This window comes from Sceloporus occidentalis, unplaced genomic scaffold (assembly GCF_023333645.1).
Source record: "Sceloporus occidentalis isolate IW3139 unplaced genomic scaffold, rSceOcc1.0.p SCAF_2, whole genome shotgun sequence".
In the NCBI taxonomy this organism is placed as follows: domain Eukaryota; kingdom Metazoa; phylum Chordata; class Lepidosauria; order Squamata; family Phrynosomatidae; genus Sceloporus; species Sceloporus occidentalis.
The window spans coordinates 37,263,712-37,289,826 of NW_028316982.1; the positions used below are offsets into that span (position 1 = coordinate 37,263,712).

The 26,115-nt window shown below is 39.1% G+C and overlaps 1 protein-coding gene across 1 annotated transcript in view; it reads left to right on the forward strand.

Annotated features, from left to right (window-relative positions):
• Positions 1 to 26,115, forward strand: part of LOC149318157 (sodium/hydrogen exchanger 9-like) — a 410,327-nt gene that overhangs the window by 214,345 nt on the left and 169,867 nt on the right. The window contains exon 12 of the mRNA XM_089509098.1: positions 7,376 to 7,529. Within this exon, the coding sequence (XP_089365224.1) occupies positions 7,376 to 7,529 (154 nt within the window). The remainder of the gene's footprint in view (positions 1 to 7,375; positions 7,530 to 26,115) is intronic.

The window sequence follows — 26,115 nt, forward strand, 5'->3', positions numbered from 1 at the left end:
AGGAACACATGTTCTTTACTATGGGAAAATTAGGATTACCATAGTAAATACAGGAGAATGTGTTGTTACATGGTCTCAGCATCTGCTGAAATTCCCTTTTCTGTGCAACTATTGAAAGTACTGGTGCCCTCTCCAGTTTTCAGTCTGGCAACTGTAATGAAGGCATGCCTTTTATTTCTCTCTAAATTGTAACAATTATTGCAAAAATAGATCTATCCATGTAAATTAGAATATTCTAATTTTATCCATGTTTGCACACTTCTTGTGCTCCTTTTTTGTGGGGGTTTTTATGCATTCCCACTTTTTTGTTGGTGTAATAGTAGACATATGTTTAGAAAAACAACAACCTTGTTCCAAGTTTCTAAGCATCTTGCAAGTATTAGCTTTCTGGCAAAGCAGGGATCACAAGGTGTACAATGAATGTAAGAGGGCTTTTTTTTAGTTTTCTTCATGAAGAGTGGTTCAAATCACACCCATATTTATAAGAACAGACTCTTTTATAGGGAGATTTTAATCTGAATTATTATTAAACACTGGTTACTCTGACAGCTCTGGGAAATCCATCTGGATACAGCAGGTTTGTTTCATGTCCCAAGTGAACCTTCTTGGTATGGTTGTGCATTATTCAAAGGGTATCTCAGGAATCTCTAGATGCAGCTGCATTTTATTGGTTGGAGAAACAAATCCAGGTTACTATATCCTTCCCACTAGAGTGACGGGGGGCTTATATAAAATTCGTAAATATCTATTAAGTTTTCTCAGCATCATGTTTGAATTACTGATTTAATTTAAAGGACTTGCCCATTATATGGAATTTAGAATTTGGTTTCTGTATTTTCAGAAAATAATAAGGCATGTTAAAAAGCCTTTTCACAGGGGCAAAATATAGCAATTTCTTTTGTATGTCAAGGCCCCAGGAGGGGGTGCTTTTGTAAATATGCCATACCTTTGGCTCATGCTTAGCTTACTTATTACCACTCTATGGGAAATGTTTGATTTGTGGATCTAGTTCTCCCCCTACCATTATCTTTTTGCTATTTTATTTAGTCTCTGTAGGTGTATAATATTGCCTTTGCTATAACCTTGTAAAAGCAATTCCACACTGCAGCTTAAAAGTCAGTTTTTATGAGGCACCTTTGTCTCAAACATTAAAAAAGTCCCTTTTAAAATTGTTCATTACTTTGCATGAACAACTAATATAACTTTGTACAAGGCAGATTTCTGTTTCCATTGCTTAAAAAGTCTTTGAAGAAGTCTGGCACCTATTTAGTTCATATAGATACACACATTTTAAAAAATCCATAGCATTGTGAGACATCAATGTTAGTGACTGGAAAAGAAATCTAAGCTTTTGAGATATTGTCTGAGAATATTTTTTAAATGTATCCAATTCCTCATCTGCAAGACTATTAGCAGTTAGGCATGTATAACTTCCCATTTTCCATCATGCAAAAGAAACTATGAATATCAGGTTCATATTTTTAAAAATGTAAGTAAATATGTGTTCTTCATATTAAAAAAACGAGCACAGCTATGGAAAGCCAGCATGATATAGTGGTTTAAGTGCTGGACATGGACTGTGGTGACAAGGGTTCAAATACCCACTCAACCATGGAAATCCCCAGGTGATCTTGGGCAACTCACATTCTCAACCTCAGAGGAAGGCAAAGGAAAAACAAATTCTGCCAAGAAAACCATGTGATAGGTTCACCTTAGAGTTGTCATAAGCCAGAAAGCCCAGAAAATATTCACTACCCCCAGGGCTGGTTTAACCATTAATCAAAATAAGCACATGCATAGGGCATCAAGGGAAGGGATGCATCACATAAAGTTTCTGATCTGAACTGATCTGATCAAGACTTTGTAATTAAAAAAAGGCAGGAGAAAACTTTTCAAATATAAAGTTCAAGTATACAAAATGAACAGTTTTCATTTTACTGTATGTTTTGGTTCATTTTAAAAATAATAATTATTTTATAGTTTATTATTGCTTATATTTTGAATTAGATATATATGGGGGCACCAAAATCTTTTAAGTGCTTAGGGCCTCCAAAGGTCTTAATCCAATCCTGATTAGGCTTTTAACATGGAATCCACAAGCCACCACTAACATTGAAGACTTTGTCTTTGCTTTTAGCCTATGCCAATATGTGGTCGTAACCATCCTAACAAATTCCAAATAACACAAAATTGCACATGTCGTGTCAACATGGAAGCACTTTCTGCAAATCTCACAGTTAGAAATGTCAAGCCACTTTATCATGTACTGAGAGCAACTGAGAAAAGGCTATGAATCTTAACAGTTTGGGTTTGAATGACTTCTCCTCTTAGCTACTATTACCACTACCTCTGATCCACAGGCTTGCATGTGGAGAATCCTATTCTATCTTTTCACTCACATCACTACTTTAATGTTCAGAAAGGACAAGTAAATAGATGTTCAGATAGGACAAGTAAAGTAAGTAGCAGTAAAAAGAAAGGACAGAATGGCCAGGAAGCTCCTGTGTTCAGCAGTGGGCCTTATTGTAACTTGGGAGTGCACCTGCATCCATGCTTGTTACGGGAGGCCCAAGTGGACTCTCTGGCACCAACATTATTATTATTATTATTATTATTATTATTATTTATACCCCACTGTTAAACTTCAACGGGTATGCCAGCTACAGCTTTTCCCAGGCAGAGATAACCTAGCCACAGTTTTCCATGCACTGGTAACTGGTTAGACTACTATAATGTGCTCTACAGGGGATGTCCTTGAAGAAGACTTAGAAGCTACAGTTAGTGCAAAATGCAGCTTGACTGCCAACTGGAGTACCATATAGATAGCATAGCACACCAGTCTTAGTAGAATTGTACTGGCTGCCAATATGTTTCTTATCTGAAGTCAAGGTGCTTATGATGACTTTTGAAACCCTAAATGGCTTTGACTCTCAAGACTTGAGGGAACATGTGTGTGTCAAGTCTGGCAGTCAACCAAGTTCAGAAAACCAGGAAAGCTTTATTCAGTAACTGTAGGTCATACCAGAAATATTCATTGTCAGAACTAAGCAGCATTTTTGTTGTTGTTGTTAATTGCCCTCAAGTTGACTTTGACTCATGGTGACCCTGTGGATGAGACATCTCCAAGATGTCTACCTCTACCTCTCTGCTCAGATCCTGCAGACTCAGACCCATGGACTCCTTCATTGAGACTAGCTATTTGGCTTGTGGTCTTTCCTGCTCACCCTTCTTTGGTGGTCATTCTTCTGAAAATCTGGGACGAGTGCTCTCTTTCAGATTATGAGCAACATAGGAATTAATAAGATTCTACCTATCATAAATAAATTGCCAAAAACATGACTTGCTGGCACCATAAAATATGATTTGATATATGTCTTTTTGTTAAACAGAATAGATTTCCCTCCCTAAAACATTGTAAAGTTTGCTGCGTATGAATTAAACTGCATAGCACAAATGAAATGTGATTCTCCCTACGCTAGGAACATTAAAATCTAAAATGGAAATAGCCTGGCACTGTTTCTTCTGTTCTCCCCAAAGAGCCACAAACAACCATAGATTTCTGCAAAGCATGCCTCAAATAATGCTGGCCTTTAAGCATTCAGTAGCTGTGCTATTGTTTATAGAATACTGTCCTCTGTACATTCCAGTAGTAAATCCACATGGCATTTACATTTGAGAAAAGCATATTTTTACATAAAGGAATAAAACAAAGCAGCTGAATAAATAGATAATGCAACACCATGCACATTTCAGAGCCCCTGTGAAGAGATGCTCTGTATTCAAGTGTGCTTTTAAGGCTTCTCCCCAAGCTAATTTTCTCAATGCATCAAACTTTGCAAGAACAGATGGCCATAAGATACCAACATGAAATGTCACATTTCAGATGTTATGGGCCAAGATCCTATACACTTTTAATGTTGTATAAATTTACATTAACATAATAACACTGGATCCCATATTCTGATTGTGCACTGAACACCACAGTCATGACACTGACCCATTGCACAACAGTCAATTAGCTGCCCACCCACTGAGTCAAAAGTGAGAAAGGGTGTGCGTGCATGCACATGCTTGTGACTGCCTGCACTGGGGGATGTACTTACATAGTATCAAAGGAAGACCCTTTTCACTCTAGCATAATTTCCAAACAGGATTACAAATATGAAGTCACAAACATGTGGATTACTTCTTAATATTCAGGTTAGAATTCTGTAAAATAGCCTTTCATTGCAGTTTGGAAACAGATTTTTTAGGTTCTTTTTACTAATACTGCCTTGGTAACTTCATTTACTTCCTGACTCCCAATTTTGACTTGAATCTTTCAGAGTTTCTGGTTCTCATTAACCTACATAAATAAAACAGATTTCCCAGGATGTACTGTGAGTATAACACTGCAGACTTAATCTGGTTTAACTCATTTCCTGCCTCTAGGAGCTGATGCAAAGTATAGTCTGTAGTGTTTTTGTTCATGAAAGGAATTTCAAAGGCAAGGCAAGGTCTAAGAGTATCCCTGAAATCTGATTCTTTACAGAAAAGGCAATGTTATCAAGAATGGGATGAGAACCCACTCTCAGAGAGGAATACTTCTCAACCTTCCATCATGCATGGATTGATCTTTAGTTTATTAACTTTCACCCAGTACATTACAAATTCTGTTCTACAATTCAGACCACCAAATCTACACCTGAACTATGGAAAAGAGAGTTCAGTGTCATCTGCAAGTTGATGAAACATCACTCCAATCCCTAAAGATCCTCTCTCACAAGGGGCATGGAGCTATTAAACCATAGAAAACAACAGAACTGTGCAACATCACATACAATAACTACAGTGGGACAGACCAGTGAGTCTATAACACCCTAACTGGAAATAGCATCCTTATAATAATATAACCATTCAAACATTGTGTCCTCATTCCCCACCTTGCACAGGCAATCCAGAAAAATGTCATGGTCAATGGTATCAAAGGCTAAGATCCAATAAAATGTTTCTTTGATTGTCTCTACTAGTAATGCCATCATCTGGTAATAGGGCAGGGACTGCTCCCTCTTTCTTCCTGGCTACACAATTGGAGGAGGAGAGTTTGTGGACATGGGATTACAAATGCCTATGTCACCTAGAGGATTCCAACCACAGGCTGATGGGAAATGCAGGAGATTCCCCTATCCTTTCATCAACACAGTTATTCTGTCAGGGTGTTCAAACCCATTTCAGTACCAGCGTCAATTTGAAGTTCAAACTGAAATGGATCTAAATAATTGGTACAAACTAAAAAATATCGGGAGTTGCATCAACAGCTTATTCAAGAATATTTTCAACCAGCTGGCAGAGATAATATTTATCACTGGGATCCAATGAGGCCATAGTGAGCTCCAGGTTTTTCTTCTATAACGTAAAATATTTCTGAAGGCACATTTGTACACACCATTCCATCTCTATTTACATTTCAAGCTCAAAAGTATAGCTGAAGCATTTCTGCATTATTTCATTTCTAGAACCAGAATTTGTGCTACATGTAGGTTTTACACTTGATCAAACCTTTGGACAAATGAAAGGGCCATTTTGTTTGCAGAATCAGACTCTTGATCCTGGGGAAAGTTTGCCAGTATGAGTCAAACCATTACTCAAAAGGCCTTTAGTAAGAAGGTTCTAAAATAATTTTCATGAAGATTTGATGGTTTTAGGACTGGTTACTGCTTTTATTTTACAGTTATAGGTTTTCTTTTCACATAGAGTGGGAGGATCTTTTCAGAAACATATCTCAAAAACAAGGAAGTACCATACCTCAGGAATAAATACATACAAACTAGTTTACACATCAATTTGTAAAAATGCTTAGCATAAATGAAGAGCATACTGTACTTTGTTAAAAAAGTACAGTATGCTCTTCATCTATGCTAAGCATTTTTACATTTAATAAATGCATGATGTATATTTAAATGTATAGAATCTTGTTGTTAACAGCTGTCAAGCAAACCCTACGAAGGAGAGACCTCCAAAGGCACACTATCCAAGATACCCTATTCAGAACTGCTCAGCTCTTACAGGTTCATGGTCATGGCTTCTCTGCTTGAGTCTATTCATATGAAGTGTATTCTTCTTCTTTTCCTATTGCTCACAACTTTACCAAGCATTATTGTCTTTTCTAGTGAGTTTTGTCTTCTCATCATATGGCCAAAATATAACAGTGTCAGTTCAATCATCTTGGCTCCTCAGGAGAGTTCAGGCTTGATTTGCTCTAGGAGCCATTTATTTGTTTTTTAGCAGTCCATGGTATCCACAGGACTCTTCTCCAGCACCACGTTTCAAATTAGTTGATTTTCTTTCTGTCAGCTTTCTTCACTGTGCAGCTTTCACATTCATACACAGAAATGAAAAATATGATAGCATGGAGCATCCTCACTTTAGTATTCAATAATATAGCTGTACATTTCAGAATCTTATCTAGTTCCTTTAAAACTGCCCTCCCAAGTCCTAGTCTTCTTCCAATTTCTTTATTGAAATATTCATTCTGATTAATGACTGAGCCAAGTTATGGAAAATCTTGAACTATGTACAAGTTTTCATCATGTATTTTCGAGCTATGTAAATCATCTGTGCTCATTATTTTTATTTTCTTACTGTACTTCTGTAAACCTGCCTTTTCACTTTCTTCCTTGAGTTTTACCAGTAATCATTGCATGCCTTTTCTATTTTCTGCTAGTAGTATGGTATCATCTGCATATCTCAAATTGTTGATATTCCTTCCACCAATTTTTATGCCTCTTTCCTCCAAGTCTATTCCTGTTTTAAATACTATGTGTTTCAGCATACAAGTTAAACAGACAGATGACGCCTTCCCTGACCCTCTTGCCAATTGGAAACCATTCCATTTCTCTGTATTCTGTACTCATGATAGCCCCTTGTCCTGAGTACAGGTTATACATCAGGACAATCAAATGCTGTGGTCTCTGGTACCATATCTACAACTGTATTCTAATTCTTATTGGATGTACAATTATCTAACAGGTACAAATATGTGTAAGCAGATAATTATTGATGGAACTAAGCATATAATAAGAGCCACACAAGCAACAGTTGCAGAAAGAATAGGCACCAAGCTACTGGTAGAAGATGACATATAGTCCAGTCTTTCCAGTTTACTCTGGTCAGTGCAGAAAATTTAAAACTAAAGCATTCCTCACAGGTCCCTGTCCTAAAGACTCCAGAAAGGAGAAATCCTCTATATATCTGGCGATAGTGTCAAATTTCTAATATACATTATAATTTGTGATTTGACATGACCTCAATTCCCTGCAAATACAATTGTGGTAGAAACATTGCTCTTCTTCTGCACTTTTGAACATGTTATCTTTTCCCATTGTGTCTTTTGAAGGTTTACGTGGTGCAATAGCCTTTGCACTGGCTATACGGGACACAGAATCTCAGCCTAAGCAAATGATGTTTACAACCACCTTACTAATTGTATTCTTCACAGTCTGGGTGTTTGGAGGAGGCACCACACCAATGCTTACATGGCTTCAAATAAGGTTAGTGTTATCACCTCATAATCTAATGTAGAAAAAAGAATTGCTGTCATGCAAGCTATATTTGTTTCATCTTTCCCCTCATACTTAGCCTTTGCTAGATTCATAAATGATACAAAAGAAACACATACTAAGAGTACAGGGAGTTTAAAAAACTGGACCTAGACATTAGAGGATTAGAGCATGTTCTTGAGCGGATGTGCCACAATGGGCTCAGTTATGGTTCTGAGAGTCAAACAAGTTGCTTAGCATGTAAAAGCATATGTTTGCCGTAGTGTATGATAGTCCTCAGCAGGATACCTTGAATTTATTTAGTGTATTTTGTTTTGTTGTTGGTCACTGTGAGATAAACACAAACTTAATTCAGCAAGTCTGACTGTTCAAATATGTATCTCTGAGGAAATCCCACTGTGAAAAATAAAATATGCTAATCACAAAGTATATGCATTCTACTTAACATCTCATTTGACCCTGATTCTTTTCAGGTGTTTTCCCACTTGGTTTATTTTCTTGGAGTGATTGCCTGGATGAATTAGGCTAATACCTTGACCTTAGAAAAATTCTTGCAAACATAGTGTAGTACTCAGGTGTTGAGTATAAGGAAACTGTGACTATAGAAGTATTTTAGTTGGTGGTCTGGAATTGGACAACAGATGATGTATAAGCTGTGTGCAGCACCCAAGATCTACTTTATAGCCCCCAAAGAGTTCCCTGAGATGCCACAGAATTTCTGACACCACCAATCTCACCATCACTATTCAAAGCATGGAAGAAGCTGAATAGTCACACACCCTGTTTCCTTGCAGGCTTCCATTGCCTGACAAGTTGGTGGGAGTCTGAAACATTATGAAATATCATGCATGAGGATGACTTTGCACCAGTGGAACAGACTTTCTTGGAAGGTAGTAGACTTTCCTCCTTTGGAGGTCATTTAACATAAGTCCACAACACACCACAGAAATAATCGTTTGCGACTGCTCTAACTGCCCTGGTTTAGTGCTAGGGAATCCTGGGGATTGTAGTCTATTGTAGCACCAGAGCTCTCTGACAGAGAAGGCTAAGTGTCTCACAAAACTACAGTTCCCAGAATTTCCTAGCATTGAGCCAGGGCAGTTAAAGCAGTCTTAAACTGAATTATTTCTGCAATGTGTTTTGGACCATAGATTGGGTGTCCATATCTCAGGAGTGTTTTAGCTATGTATTTCTGCTTGATAGAGTGCTGCATTAGATGACCCTTGGGATCCTTCCCTACTATTGTTCTATGATTCTATGTCCCCAAGGGCCATTTAAACCAGCCCCCTGCCATGCACAGCAAAGGCATTCCTGAGAGATGGTCACCTAGCCTCTATTTAAAAAGTTCCAATGAAGGAGAGTCTACCACCTTTTAAAGCAGTCCATTCCCCTGTCATTACTACCACGAATTTCTTCCTGAAGTTTAGTTTTCTTGCAATTTTAATCTCATGGTCTGTATCCTAGCTTCTGTAACAGTAGAAAACAAGCTTGTTCCATCTTCTACATGACATCCCTTCACATACTTAAAGTATCATGACACCTCTCAGTCTTCTCTCATCCAGGCTAAGCATACCCAGATCCCTGTGCTGTTCCTCCTAAGGCTTAATCTCCAGCCATTTTGTTTAACTTCTTCTTGTGTGATTTGTATACAATATTGTTTTGTATACAGTATTTTTTTGCCTATTAAGATTATAAGTGACAAATAAATTTATAGATGGAGAATCTCTTCTTCATCAGCATTTTGTAGTAGCAGATCTCTGTGTGCACACATACCCCAGAGGTTGTCCTTCTCTGATCCAGATCCCCCCCCCCCCGATCAAGTAAATAAATGGATCTGTACAACAACCACTGGTTCAATCCTATCAGCCTAGCCCACAAATATAATAATGAGGGATGCTGACAGATTAATCCAACAACATCTGGAAGGCCATACATTCACCATTCCTGATTTAAGCCACTTTTTTTGGGATGGTCGCTATACTACAACATAGACTTGGTGGACAAGTGCAGCCTGTGGCCCAAATGCACCCATCAAGGTTATTATGGGAAAAGAAAGAACATTTTCAGCCCTGCAAAAAATGTAAAAAAAAAACACCTCTTTTAAATAAAAATAAAATTTGTAAGAATTATGGGGATAAATGTCACCATACTCTCCAGGTCTAGCAAATTCCTCACTTGCCTCAAAGACAATTTCATTGTCCAAAAGGTGGAAGAGGCAACAAGGGGGTCAGTTATTTTAGATCTGATTCTAACCAACAGGGATGACTTGGTTAATGGGGTGCAAGTGGTGGGATCATTAGGTGGAAGTGGCCATGTTCTCCTGGAGTTTGTTATACAGTGGAAAGGAGAAGCCAGGCATAGTCAAACACGCATTCTAGACTTTAGGAGAGCGGATTTCAGTAACCTAGAGAAGTATTGAGGGTGATCCCATGGTCAGAAATACTAAAAGAGAAGGGAGTTAGGATGGATGGGAGTTTATCAAAAGGGAAATACTGAAGGCACAATTTAAAACAGTTCCAGTGAGGAAGAAAAATGGGAGGTGTCTCAAGAAACCAGGATGGATGACTAAAGAACTTTCAACTGAGCTAACTTTTAAATGGAACATGTACAGTCAGCCCTTCTTATACACGGATATTTTATACACGGATGAAAGTATCCACAGTTTGAAAATGTTAAAAAAGAGTATAAATTTCAAATATCAAACCTTGATTTTCCATTTTTTATAAGGGACAACATTTTGCTACATCATTATATTTAATGGGACTTGAGCATCCACGGATTCTGTTATCCACAGGGGAACTTGGAAGCAAAGCCCAGCGTATAACAAGGGTCCACTGTATAAGAAATGGAAAAATGGGGAAATCACCAAAGGGGAATTGAAACAAATAGCTAGCATGTGTAGAGGTAAAGTCAGAGAAGCTAATATGCAGAATGAACTCAGGCTTGCTAGAGAGGTTAAGAACAATAAAAAGGGCTTTTTTGGATATGTCCACAGCAAAAGGAAGAAGAAGGAAATGCTAGGGCCACTGCGTAGAAACGATGGCAAAATGCTAACAGAGGACAGAATTACTCAACAAATTCTTTGCTTCAGTCTTCTCAGAAAAGCCAAAGGGTGCTCAACCTGAGGACAGAATAGGGGAAATTCAGCACAGAGTAAGTAAAGAGATAGTACAGGAATATCTGGTTAATCTAAATGAATATAAGTCTCCAGGACCTGATGAACTATTTATTTATTTTATTATTTATTTATGGTATTTATACCCCACCCTTCAGCCCCAAAGGCTATCAGAGCGGCTTATAATTATTATTTTTAATTAGACTTTTTCCTGCCCTCAGGCTTACAATCTAAAAGACACGACACAAAAGGAGAAGGGAATGGTGGTGGGAAAGGGGATGAGGTCCAGTGGTTATACTCTTCCTCTGAGACCTGGACCAAAGCAGATGGATGGGAGGGAGGGCTCTCTTTCTTCAGGCTAGCCCTGGTGGAGTTTTAATACATCCAAGGCCTCATTCACACTGGTGGCATTGCTCTGGAACGAACTGGTCAAATTCGGGGGGCTCCCTCCCGAATCTCTCCGGAAGCAAGTGCTGACTAACAATCAGGGGCATTTTAACACGAATGCCCTCTTGGAGAATTCGGGTTTAAGGTGAAGATGCCTGGCTGTCAATCAGTTAGTTCCGCAATGGTCATAGGTGACGTTTCCAGCACTGATAGGGGCATCAGAAGTGTGCTTTCCACCCCTCCCCTTTTTTTAAAGGACCAGGCACCACTTGTCAAATTTAAAAACCTCTGGGGTGTGTGTGTGTTGTGGGCATTTGGGTCAGTGTTGTAGATTATGATCTGCCCTTGGCCCCATTTTCAACCCCAACATGAAAGCTAGTGCCATCTCTGTAGCCTGTATCCTACTCCCTTGGCACCCCAGAATGCCTCATACACAGGTAATAATAACAACAATAACAACAACAACAACATTAATTCCTCACCTCGGAATGCCAGAAAAGGATGCATTGGGGGGGGGGGGGGGCTTTCCCTAGGCTACCCCTGAATTCCGTAGAGACAGTAGCAAAAGCTGTATCAATTTGCCAGTTTGCCTAATTGGAAAGAGAAGCATTACATTCGATTTCTAACATTCATTCGCTTTGCAGCAGTCCTACCCCTGAAGCCAGTAGCAAAAGCTGTATCAATTTGCCAAGTTGCAACATTACATTCGAATTGTAACATTCAGCATTGCAGCAGTCATTCTAAAGGAAAAAATAGGCTACCCCTGAAGACAGTAGCAACAGCTGTATCAATTTGCCAAGTTGCAACATTACATTCGAATTCTAAGGGGCCATTCATTCTCATTGCCATTCATTCTCATTGCAGCAGTCATTCCAAAGGAAAAAATATGCGCATTTTTTGCCAAAAATAATTTTGAAAAAATAAAATCCAAAGGAAAAAGGTCTCTGCTGGATAGCAGAGGCTTCCCTTGCTGTAGTGCCCTGACTTGCCCTGAATTGACCCTTGCTCCTGCTCACAATCTATCTATATATCTCTATATATCTATATATCTTTACCTACAAACATGTGCATTTTTTGCCAAAAATAATTTAAAAAAAATAAAAATCAAAGGGAAATGGTCCCTGATGGATAGCAGATGCTTGACCTCTTCTGCCCCCCCGACCTGCCCTGAATTGACCCCATCAGTCACCCCCTTTTTGCCTCCTGTCACCCTTTGCCTCCAGATTCCCCTTTTTTCTTCAGCTCTTTCCTCCTCCTCCTTCTCCCCCTCCCCTCCGATGAGGGGAGGGAATGCTCTGACCTCTGACCTCCCTCAGACCTTAATCCCTCCCAGAATTTGCCCTGATCATGATCAAGGGCAAGTTCATATTTCACGGAACCCGGGTCTTTTGAGAAAAGATGGATTTTAGCCCGATTCTGGATACCCTGGGGTAAGGGGCATTTCCTTGTGCAAGCCTCAACATGGATTGTGACAGAATCGGGCCCAATATGAACTTCATGTGGAAGAATTGATTTCAAAACCGGTGTAAAAGGTAATGTGAATGGCCCCCAAGAGTATTAAAAGAACTGGCAAATGTGATATCGGAGTCATTGGCAATAATCTTTGAGAACTCCTGGAGAACAGGAGAAGTGCCAGAAGACTGGAGGAGGGCAAACGTTGTCCCCATCTTCAAAAAGGGAAAAAAAGAGAATCCAAACAATTATCGTCCAGTTAGTCTGACATCAGTACCAGGAAAGATTCTGGAGTAGATCATTAAACAGAGAGTCTGTGAACATCTAGATGGCAATTCCATAATCACAAAAAGTCAACATGGGTTTCAGAGAAAGAAGTCATGCCAGACAAATCTAATCTCTCTTTTTGATAAAATTACCAGCTTGGTAGATGAAGGGAATGCTGTGGATATAGTATAGTATATCTTGATTTCAGTAAGACCTTTGACAAGGTTCCCCATGACATTCTTGCAAACAAGCTTGTAAAATGTGGGCTAAACAAGGTAACTGTTACATGGATTTGTAATTGGTTGACTGGCCGAACCCAAAGGGTGCTCAACAATGGCTCCTTTTCATCCTGGAGAGAAGTGACCAGTGGGGTCCCACAGGGCTCTGTCCTGAGCCCAGTGCTATTCAACATCTTTATCAATAACTTGAATGACAGTATTGGGGGCATGGTTAAGAAATTTGCAGATGACACCAAATTAGGAAGAGTAGCTATTACAGGATCAAAATTCAAAATGACCTGAATAGACTAGAAAGCTGGGCCAAAGCTAACAAAATGAAATTCAACACAGAGAAATGTAAGGTATTGCACTTAGGGCGGAAAAATAAAATGCACAGATATAGGATGGGGGACACCTGGCTGAATGAAACTATGTGTGAAAGGGATCTAGGAGTCCAAGTAGACCACAAATTGAACATGAGTCAACAGTGCGATGCGGCAGCTAAAAAGGCTAATGCAATTTTAGGCTGCATCAATAGACGCATAGTGTCTAGATCAAGGGAAGTAACGGTGCCAGTCTATTCTGCTTTGGTCAGACCCCACCTGGAATACTGTGTCTAGTTCTGGGCACCACAATTTAAAAAGGATGTTGAGAAACTGGAGCATGTCCAAAGGAGAGCGACTAAAATGGTGAAGGGTCTGGAAACCATGTCCTATGAGGAATGCCTTAGGGAGCTGGGGATGTTTATCCTGGAGAAGAGAAGGTTAAGAGGTGATATGATAGCCCTGTTTAAACATTTGAATTGATATCATATTGAGGAGGGAGCAAGTGTTTTCTGCTGCTCCAGAGAATAGGACCCGGAACAATGGATGCAAGGTACAGGAAAAGAGATTGCACCTCAACATTAGGAGGAACTTTCTGACAGTAAGGGCTGTTCAACAGTGGAACATACTCACTCAGAGTGTAGTGGAGTCTCCTTCCTTGAAGGTCTATAAACAGAGGCTTGATGTCATTCTGTCAGGGATGCTTTGATTGAGAGTTCCTGCATGGCAGGGGGTTGGACTGGATGGCCCTTGTAGTCTCTTCCAACTCTACAATTCTATGATTCTTTGCTATTTGAGGCTAAGGAGAGGCTCTTTTTCAACCAAGAAGTAAAGCATAAGTTAACTACTAGATTACTTCCTAATTCTAAAATGGTTTCTCGTGGGCCTTGAACAGATGAGGAGGAATGACAATTGTAAGACAATTGTAAATTTGAAGTAGCACAGCAGGGGAGTGAGACCCCCTGAAATCCTATGGGGGTTCAATGCAGTCCACCAAGCACTGGCAGTATCCATTCCTGTGATGGACAGTAGCCAAAGAAACCATGATTACCTGCCCATTTTGCACAAAGGTTACTTGATGCAACTGGTTCTCCCATATATATTTTTCTTACTTTCATTTTGTATCCCTCTTGCATCTTAAACAGAGCTAGAAACATTAACTGATGAGTCATCAATATTGGTTGCTTTATTTATTAGCTGTAAATTTAAAATATGGCTTTGCATTAGTTTTTAATCCTTGTCTTTTCTGAAGGTGTTTTCATTTCTGATGACAAGGCATTATTTATATTTGTTGTAAAATATAAACAATTTAGACATGACATTCAGAAAGTCTTTCCTCATTATTTCATAGTCAAGAGAAATATAGTTTTATTAAATAAAAGATTATCTAAACAAAGATAGAGCAATATATCAATTTATTTTAAGCACATATATTGTCAGATCTTCAGAACTATCTCCTAGCATCAACGTGGTTTAGTGCAGTAGTTAACAGCATGTGCTGTAAGCTTAGTTCCTGTTCAAATCTGAGCTCATCCCATTAATTCACTTGGTGGTCTTAAGCAGCCATTAAATCTCGGAGTACCGAGATAACATAAAGCATGTGATTGGAGCACTTGGAAAAATTGTTTCTGTGGTGCTAAGCATTCCTCTAAAACATTATAGTTGTAATCAAAAGTTTGCAACACAAAGCCTTAGGGCAGTGAGGTGTTCAATCAAATTGGTATTTATGTAGATATTAATTTGAAATAGTTCTGTACTACCAAGATGTAACACAAGGAGGAGCTCTGGTAGTGCAATGGTTAGATGTTGGTACTACAGCCATTCACAGCCACAAGGTTGTGAGTTTGATGCCAGGTGGGGCTCCAGGGTCCACTCAGCCTTGCATCATTCTGTAAGCCGCTAAAATGAGTACCCAACTTGCTGGGGACAATTAGCTTACACATTGTAAACTGCTTAGGAAGTGCTTAATTGCACTGATAAGTGGTATGGAAATGTACCTGCTATTGCTAACACAAAGTTAAGCATAATACATACTATTAATTTCTCTATTTTCTTTACATCCTTCTCTGTTTGAACTGCTATCTTAGCTTTGAACCTGGCTAGAGAAAGCAAAGAAATTTCCTTTTTTTTAATTGTTTTTTGACAATGGCGGGATACAGACCGCCCAAAAAGGGCGGTTTCCCACCGCCCTGGTTTGCTCCGCAAGGGAGCCGCAGCAACCAAATTGCATGGCTCCATTGCAGAACAAAAAGAACCTGTAAAAATTGTGTTCTTCTTGTGGCGCGCTTGTGACACTGCAATGTGCCAATGGCGCACTTGCGGCATCACAAGTGCGCCGGGATGTGACGATGCTAGGTGTCCGTCACGTCAAAATGGCGGCGCCCATGTAGACAGGGCGCCACCATTTTTCGCTCCCAGTACATACTAGGGTTAGCCTAGTACGTACTAGGGTTAGGGAGCGTGTGAATGGTGCACACACACTAACCCTACTGCCGCTGCTGCCACACTACAAAATGGAGGTATGTATCCTGCCATAGTAACAAAATTAAAGTCAGTACATTCTTGATCCAACAATCGTCACAAATTAATTGTATTTCAAATAATTATGTACTGTAAATACTGGTTCCCAATTTATGCATTCATTGTCATTCTTTTATACTGTCATTTCCGCCCCCCCCCCCCCCTTGCCCTTTTCCATACTATTCGTTCATAGTTTGGCATATTGAAGAACTAATTATGTTTGTTCTTCCCTACAACAATCTTTGTCAGGTTTATCGATTCGTATTTATATATATTGTCTATTTCGCTTTATAAGACATCTGTGTTTGTTACATGAATTAATATCTCCTTAAATTTACATATCTTTTGTGATTTTCTTAGCTACTCTCATATTCACAAATACAGTAACACATTACCAGTAACACATTTGTATTGTGATTTCCTCAGTTTTCCAGTACCAAACATCTATGAGTTCCCTCAATTCTTTTAAAAGTTATAGAACTTTTCCCACTCTTTTTCCCATTGCGGTGTTAGTTTGTTATTCATTACCATTGTTAATTTGTGCAATTGCACCATGTTTAGGCATTTCATGAACCAGTCCTGTAATGTTGGTATCTCAGTGTCTTTCCATTTTGGGGCGAATGCCACTCTAGCTGCAGTGACTATGCATAAAACAGAAATTTCAGATGTACTCTTTCCTGTTTCTCTTCCCCAATTTTCAACAAAAAGCTTTCAGGTTTTAACTTAATCTGGCACTGAAGAATTTTTTGTAATGCAGAGTGTATAACATTCCAATAGGTTATTGCCACTGGACAGGTCCACCTTATATGGTATTTGAATTCCATTTTCAACATTTCCCTTTTTCATTGCTCACTTCATTGATCTTTGTCACTTTGTTGGGGGAATAGTGCCATCAGTGTAAAGAAATTTCCAATTTGTCAAGAATAAAACAGTGTACATGTTCATGCTACTTAATCATACCCACTTGTGTTTGGAATAGTTAAGCAAACCATGAACCTTTGGTCTATGATTTCTTTATCACGTGATAGAAACCTGGCAACAACTGTCTTATGTCCTCCCGCAGCAATCCAGAGCAATAACCCATGACTTGTTCCAGGGTTATTTCTCTGGCTTGATGGGGGAAGAGCAGGCCTGTAGCTAGGTTGGGGCAACTGGGGCACTGCTCCAGGGCCCCCAGCTAAAGGGGGCCCCAAAGAAAATATATATATATATAGGGGCCCCAAATGTACTTTTTGCCCCAGGGCTCATAAAGGCCTAGCTACAGGCCTGGGGAAGAGACAAACCAGAGAGCAGCTCCCACTGGATTCACACATCATGATATACAATTTACAGATCAAAAGTCATGGTTAATTAAGCCAGTGAAATAATCAATCAGGATGCAGAATTAAGCTCTTTGTACACATTAAACCTTGGTTTATTATGATGCTGAACATAGCCAAATTCAGAACAACACCTTTAACCTCAAAGCAATGTCTCTGGCATCACAGGTGAACAATCCTGCGGGCCCTTTAACTTGGTTCTGCCTTTGCTGCCCCAAACCCAGTATGGATTCAGTGGCTAGCTAGCAACAGTAGCAGTAGCTAGCAACAGAAATAAAGCAATTCAAAATATACTTGACAGTGACTCACTGAAGGAAACTTAAATCTTGTGTCAGGCATCACTTAAATGTACTCTGGTGTCTTTGAAAGTCTTCAGAACTGTATAAATAATAAATAAATAAAATTTTTATTTATATACCGCCCTTCCAACAGATCAGGGCGGTTTACAACAGATTAAAAACAATACAATAAAACAATAAATCCATACAATAATTCCATAAAAACAAAGACAGAAAAGCCCCAGATTAGCCGATCCCTTTGCCAGTGCGGAGGAAGGAGGCCTAGAGGACTTTAATCAGGGAATGCGATCCCAAACAGGAAGGTCTTTAAATCCCGTCTAAATTGGGCCAGGGAGGTGGCTGAGCGGAGCTCTATGGGCAGCGTGTTCCAAAGGGCCGGGGCGGCGATGGAAAATGTCCTCCTAGTAGTGGAGACAAACCTCGCCCCGGGAACCCTAAGTAATTGCTGCCCAGATGCAGAATTTGTATGTACATTTCCCCTCAGAATATTATTCAATATTAATTGTTCTTTGAAAAGTTCTCTGTTAAAGCAAGTTGATTTGACTGAACTTATGTCAACTGAAGGATCTGATTATGAACTGTATGTCTTACACTGTGAAATAAATTATTTTAAAAAAAGAAAATAAAATAAATATGTTTTAATTAGTTTCAAAAAAATATTATTGTTCAGTAAAGTATTCAAAAATGGTTGAAAAAAATATTTTTTGAGAGTCATGAATTTATGACAAGGAGAGTCCTGGACTAACAAGTAAAGAAGCTGTACAAAAAAAATACTATTTCTACATAAACATTTTCTGCAGAAAATGCTGTTTTATGTGCAAAAAAGTGTGAAGTTTGTGCAGAGAAAGTGCCACACTACAAAGTTTCTACCCATTCCAGTATTTTCCTCCTTGTCAAGATTTCATGATCTCACATGGCCGATTAAAAAGAAAATCAAGATGTTTCCTTAAGGAATAATCTCGATTAGGCCTGGAGCTGTTTATAATTGATCTAGTCAGTGTTGCACCTTTTATGAATTTGATGAGAAATGGAACAGTAATTGTAATTAAGGTTTGATTAAAGAAAGGAAACAAGCCTTTTCCCCAGAAGCTCTCCCCACTTGTCCCCTTCTATTGTGTTTCTGTCACTGAACCTATTGTTGCTGTATGTAATCTAGTCCCATTGCAATGGTAATAAGTGTGAAATTGAAACCATTGCTCTCTAGAGCAATGATCATTTGTACACATCCCTAATAATACAGCCTGCTATTTAGCTACATTACAATTATCAATAAACTCCAAAGCCTTACTATGGTTTATGCCAGAGAATCAGGCTAACAATCACAGTCTACAGCCCTGAGGCTTGCATGCAGTCTTCATTTTCTCCCTGTGTGGCCTTCAAAACTGGCAGAAGAACCCACTTTTCCCCACAGCTCAGTTGAGCAGCTGCACTTCAGCATAAAAGGCTGCTGTTTCCTGGCATTGCTCTTTAGCAGCAATGGATAAACAGTCATCTCAACAAGGATTGGAGGGAAAGGGAAAATATGCCAGGAAGAAGATATGTTTGCTGAGGTCTCTACATATCTGCACACTGACATCTCCTCCACATTACACAGTTTGTGTGCACATGTGGGTTTTCAACCAGCCATTGCCACATACAGCCCACAGTACCCAAAAGGTTGTTCACCCCAATTTATACCACATGGTACAGATATATCAACATTAGGATGGAAGTAGTTATAATTTTATTTAATTTTCATATTCTTAATTACAAAAGTAGGCACATTTAATCATCTTTAATATCAGCTTTGGCTGAACATTAATGAGAGTTTTGCATAATCTTGATGGCACTTTTTTAAACTTGCTACTTAATTTTCTAATTTTTTTTAACTTCCTTCAGCAGATGGGACATATTCAAAGAGCAAGGGATTAAATTTTAACATCTCATACTCATTTAATATAGAAATTTTAGAACAGATGTGATCACCGTCGTAGAAATTGGTTTAGTGAGCCATTTACAAATATCCCTTAGAACTCATGTGCAAAGTCTTGCCATAAAAAACAAGAACTCTAAATGAGGTGGTTGCTCAAAAAAAATGTAGATAGTGTGTGTGATGTAACTGCATTTGACAAAGAAAGAAAGGCACATGTTTCAGTTTGGGAAGAAAATAACATTTTTTTACCCTGATATGTAAAGTTACTCAGCAGGTCTGGGGTAATGCTCACAGCAGAAATCTTCATCTTTAATGCAAACTAGATTTTAACAGCAATAATGAGTGTACCATAAGGCAGCATTTACAATATTTTACATTGTGGTCCACCTGTAACTGGGTGGAGATAGGACTAATCCCATATCCCATTGGAACAAAAAAAATGTGTCAGTACATTCACTAACAAGGATATTACTGGATGTTAAGTGGAGCGTAGCTGAGTCATCATGTATGTAAGAAAGAGTGAGAGTGTACCATACTTCAGCATAGAAAAGTTACTTTTTTAGGTGATAACTCTCAGAATCCCTCAGACACTGACTACACTTGACAAAAAAATTTATGCAGTGGCCTAACTGCAGCATGCTTCCTATATAAATACTGTGAGTATCTGCATCTTTCTCTGGCCTAATGTTTCTCCACTGGGATAGGTATTGGTAAGTCTGGCTGTTCCTCTGAGGGTGGTGGCTTCAAGAAACTTTGCTTCTATGGTTACTGAAGACTCTTCTGTGGTTGCTGAAGCCTCTCTTTTTGTGACTGAAGACCTGGCATGTCTTCTGGGCTTTCATGAGCCTTCACTCTCAGAGTCCACCCTAGTGTGATGGAGACATGACATGACATGAGCCTCACCCCTGGCATACTGGAAGCCTATGCAGCAAGACCAAGGATTCAGACTCTTAGACTTTGTTTGCACTGGTCTGGATACTCCAAGAGCAGTCTGGAATATCCTGTCCCCCATCTACTCTACTCTACTCTACTCTACTCTACTCTACCCTGCCCTGCCCTGCCCTGCCCTGCCCTGCCCTGCCCTGCCCCCATTACCTTGGCCTCCATTTCTGCACCATAGCAGCTGTTTGCCTAAGCAGGACAAGGGTGTGTCCACTGCTGCTGCAGTTGCTTACTTCTGAAGTAATAATCAGATGTTCAATGATGTTCACATGCTGGGCACCTCTTTCTAACCCTGTGAATCCCTGTGAAGACAGCTGCCATGGCATGAAAATGAAGGGCGCTGGAGAAGATGCAGAGCAAAATGTAACCTTTTAATAATTTGTTTAATTCATTGTCTGGATTGCCCATGCCAGAACTGGGGTTTGGTACATGCTTCATTTGAACAGGACAGGAGAGGAACAATGCATCTTTTGGCCCATGCAGACAAGGCTTTAGTCATACTGGCTAGTTTCCACTTGGGTAGTTGCAAATGTGTAACCTGAAGTTACACATTCATAACTGTTTGGTATCCATGATCCTTACATATTCCAGGGATATGTAGGGACATGAAAGTCCTCCAATCCCCACTTTTCAGGCAACAGTGGTTGGAATCAAAGGGGTCCATTCTCCTGTTGATTGGAAAGCAGAAGTCTAACTTTCCCACTCCCCTCACACAAGTGATCTACAGTGTGAGAGAGAACTCTACAAAGGCCCTACCTGTGTCTGTAGCAATGGAGATCATTCACAGGAGTGGATGGATGACTGTAGCAATTGAGATCACTCACAGGAGTTCTTCCTGATCAGCAGGTGAATGGAAAGCCATCAACAACAGTGGTTGTTGCCCAGTAAGTGGGGATTGGGGGCTTCTGGCTGGGAGTCACTGCATAGGTGCATAACTACTGTGGTTATGCATTTGTAAATGCCCAAGTGGATTCTGGCTATCTTGTCTCTATTCTAACAAACTAGAGATTGTCTTCTAAAAATACCCAGTGAGATTGTGATTCTTATAAATGATTGAATAAATTACTTTTCATGAGAGTATGTAAATCAGCTGTAATTTCAGCTAAGCCCCTTCTACAAGGTTTTGCATTGATTGATTAGTAAGAAAGGGTAGCAATATTCTCCCAGACAGTTATGAAAGTTTGTTTCTCTTGCATTTAATTGTCTTACTGTGCTCTGGTCTTTTCCCAAGTGCTATAGTTGGTAAAGTTGCTTAATCCTAGACTGCCCAATATCCACTTGCATGCCCTGCTGACCTGCTCTTCTTGCTCAAAATTCCACCAGTGATTGGTGACTTTTAGGCCAGGGAATCTACTCTGGCTCTTAGTCGGAAGTTTAAAGGAGCTCTACAAGACAGTCAAACTGCTTGGGGGGCTATGGTTCACAACCTTGGATAGCTCCTCTACAGTACAAAACAAAATCTGAGGAAGCTTTACTGACCTACTAGCAAGGAAGCCATCAGAATCCATTAGTTCCCACCTCTTTAGAGAGCCAGAATACACCCAATGAATCAACTGGTGAGTTGTAAACAATTATGTAAATCTACTCCACTGCTCTAGTTTTGATAGCAACTGGATTTAGGCCCAAATGTTTCTTAAGTTTGTTAATTTTGAGGGGCAGCTGAATTTAGACAACTTGACTTCCCATATAAAAGTGAGACATATAAGTAATGTCTACTGGACTTTTATCATTTTATAAATGAACATACAAACAAACTGCTAATCAACTCAAATTCAAATATCCTTATTCATTTGGGTTTTGGAATAAGCTGGGTCTCACAAAATCCCAAAGGAATCTATTCAATTGACACAATGTTGGACAAGACAAAGAAAACTAGGTTAAGGGACAATCATGCATTGGCTTTCCCCCCAGTTTCTTTTCCCTAAGACTAATTTTGTGAAATGGACTTGTTCCAAACCAAAAATGTTTCCCCTTCTACCTTACAAGGATGTGAAGGAATTTTCAAGTTGTTTTCATGACTAATTTGCAGGCAGATTGGTAGACCTGCTGAGCCAGCACATTAGTTTATATAGGATGGGCACACTGCCTGGTGTACTGGCATAATGGTTTACAACCATCTCATACTGTCCAAACACTTATACAATACCAAATGGGAAAAGATGACACAATTTGCTGGGAAAGAACTGAATGAGGCTGGAAATTATATCACTTTTTAGGCACTAGCTCTAAATGCTCAAGTGCCAGTTCCATAGAGAGCCAGGGAGGAAATGGGTAATGTGATTCCAGTATATTATTAGCATCATGCTACAGATCCAATCATTGTTTCTTTGCTAGAGATGGCAAGATATGAGTTTTTATGTGTTTTAAACTGATGTTATATTTTTGACAGATGTTATGTGCTGTGTGTTGATCTGTAGTCCTCCGCCTCGATCCATGGGGAGATGACAGTAAAAAAATTGTTACTGTTGTTGTTACCCAGCTGTTACCAGATTTGCTTTTAGAGCACATGCATGAATTCATACATGCTCTAAGTATACATGCCTGAAAATGGATCTTGTGATCATAATAGTAATGCATCTTAAGCAAATTTGAAACAATAAACCACACAGAATTATCAGAAAGGAGGATTTTATTGAACTGAACATACAGGAATCAAAATATACAATACCATATAACTGCCATATTAGTGAGCTAGCCATCCACAAGTTATAAATCCTGCAAATGCGCTGCCCCATATTAAGCAATAGTGATGTGTGCACACAGCAATGCAAGCAAACACACATCAATGCCCATTGATTAATATAGGCTTGAGTTCCCATGTTTTTTCCCATCTGCAGGGGACCCAGAATCAAACCCCCATGGATGGGAAAGGCACACTGTAATTGCACTGGGGAATATCAAACACTGTGGTAGAACTTCATAAATGGCAAACAATACATAGAAAACACAAATAGCTACTTCACAGGTCACAGTTTAAATGAGCAAATGCACAAGACTGAAAGTGTTTGTGGCTAAGCAAAGTTTAGGGGTTGATTAAGCTGGGTGGAAGTAGGGTTGCCATAATTCTCTACTAAAAACTGGAACAAAATGTAGGACAAAATTTAGACTAAAATATAGAACAATTGTAGGATAGAATTTAGCCCAAAATGTAGGATATTTAAGGTCCTCAATTTTTCTTAAATGTCCTACATTTTGGGCTAAATTTTATCCTACAATTGTCCTATATTTTGGTCTAAATTTTGTTCTACATTTTGTCCCGGTTTTTAGTAGAGAATTATGGCAACCCTGGGTGGAAGAGAAAAGGAAGGGTTCAAAGGGGACAATATTGTTTATGTGGCCTAGTACTTACCTTCCAGAAACTGCTATCTAGTAACATCTGACGGGCTACATGATTCCCAGATCTGTTGTGCAGCACCATAATCCGTAATGTGAGGGGAGAGAGTATTGCATTTTAACATGTACAATATGGAACATATGGAACATGGTTTTGTGATTATGTCATACAATAAGAAAAAAGAATAATACTTCTAGTACTTCCTATAGTTGATGAAACATCACTTGGTGAACTCTGAAAGTACCTTGTGCCCAGATGTAGAGGTTCCATTCCATAAAGGCTAATAGTGCCTGTGGTGTGTACATGAAAGAGCTGGTTGGATAGAAATCCATGATTCTGTAGACATAAGAATTAGGATTGTGCATCCAATGTTGTAGTAAAACTCTATAAACTTTTATCCGGACCCATCTGTATGGACTTTGCAAAGCATACTCCCAGTACAATTCTCTACATGCCTAACTCAAAAGTAACCCTCATTATGTATAGTAGGACTTACTTTAAGGTACATGTACCTAAAATAACAGCATAGGGATTTTTTTTTCTTGTCTGAATATTCCTTCAGCCGCAAAAATGAGCAATTATTGAGACAGTGTTATAGAAAATGTCCTAGCAGAATTCTAGAATGCATCCGCAGAACAGTTTCTCCAAATCCAAAAGTAGAGTGATAAGGGAGTCGGGCTTATTTAACAGAAGAGTACACAGTTAAGTCACTGTGCCTGAACACAACCTTGATTTTGTACTCAGTTATGAAATTTTAATGACCTTCCCATTGGTAAAGGGCATAAAAGAGGAAAATAGCGTTAAAGAGAGGAAAAAGAAGAAAGAAAGTAAAAAGAATATGAGTTGACTTACCAAATAACAAGACAATTGTATGAGGGAGGTGGGAGGACCAGAGTATCAAAGACAACTTATACCTTATTGTTAAAAATTGGCTGTGAGCTCCTGATAAATCTGTTATTTTATAGACCATTCAGGAAGCCTCTAATATGGTTTATAAAGTCACCATGAAAGATCTGGGTGGCATTATCACCTTGTAATTCAACAATTTCTTATCACTGATTCTATATATAGTCCATCCTTTGCTTGTTTACAGAGCAGTGTCTGATTAATAAGCCTTGGTGTCAGACTGCTGTTGTAAACCACTGGCAGGGAATAACTACTTTGGAGCAATAATAAAAAGACTTCAAAAACAACAACACAGACAAAAATCTGGATTGGGGTACAAATGTACTGAATATACATAAAATGCCAAAACCTATATACCATGTGTGAGATTTATATTACTCAGTGTGATTGCTTTTTCTTATCTTCAGTGTCAGCCAAGTTCATTCCAATTTGGATATACAGCTCAAATGTCCATCATCCTTATCAGATTTGCCACACTTTTCACAGGAAAAAGCCAAAGAGTCATTCCACAACTTTTTATATTCTGGTAACAGCAACCCAATTTCACTTAGGGAAAAAATGCCCTTACAACATCAGGCAACAGCTCTGCAAACTGAAAGGCAACACATACATTTTCACTAAGCAGCTCCAGTAAGAGGAGCATTTTTACATGGATTCAAGTACAGTAGGGGTGGGAATCATGTGGACTTCAAGGTGTTGCTGGATTGTAATTCCCAGCAGCCCTAGCCAGTAGTCAGTAGTAAAGAGTGCTGGAGGTTCCCAGCTCTGAAGTATAGTATGTCAAAATTGGAAGTCTCATTTTGTTTTCATGGCTAATCCCCCATGAGGGATCTATCTGCCATAGATCTGACATAATTAAAAATGCAGTTGTCTTGTCTTTTTTCTGTTGCCCCCATGTTAAGATGCTGACTTTACTTAGGACTTTATCACATGGGAAAAAACAGGGGTTTAATCAGCCGATTATCCCATGCAAAATGCAATATCGCATTTAACATTTTCAGACACATTGCTATTAAAGAGGCCATAAAGAGGCAATAAAGAGCAACAAATAATTTTCAGGATTTCCCCATGAATGATTTGTTACTGTTTATTGCCTCTATGATAGAATTGAAAGAGACATCAAGGGCCATCCAGTCCAACCCCCTGTCATGCAGAAACACACAATCAAAGCACCCCTGACAGATGGCCATCCAGCCTCTGTTTAAAAACCTACAAAGGAGATTTAAAGATTAGAATCATCCAGGAATGACTAGTGAGCACAAACCAGATAGAATCAGCCATCAACATTTTCATAGGGTTTTGTTTCTTTGTTTATAACATGGACCTTAGGAGCTGCAGAAATAATCCAGTTTGAGACCACTTTAACTGTTAGGGCTTAATGCTTGGGAACAGTGGGTATTGTAGTTTTGTGAGGAATCTAACCTTCTCTGTCAGAGAGCTCTGGTGCCACAATAAAATTCAGTTCCCAGGATTCCCTAGCACTGAGCAAGGGCAGTTAAAGGGTTCTCAAACTGGATAATTTCTACAGTGTGTTTTGGACCTAAGCTGTTTTATTTCAGTGTGTGTTGCTTCTATAAAAATCA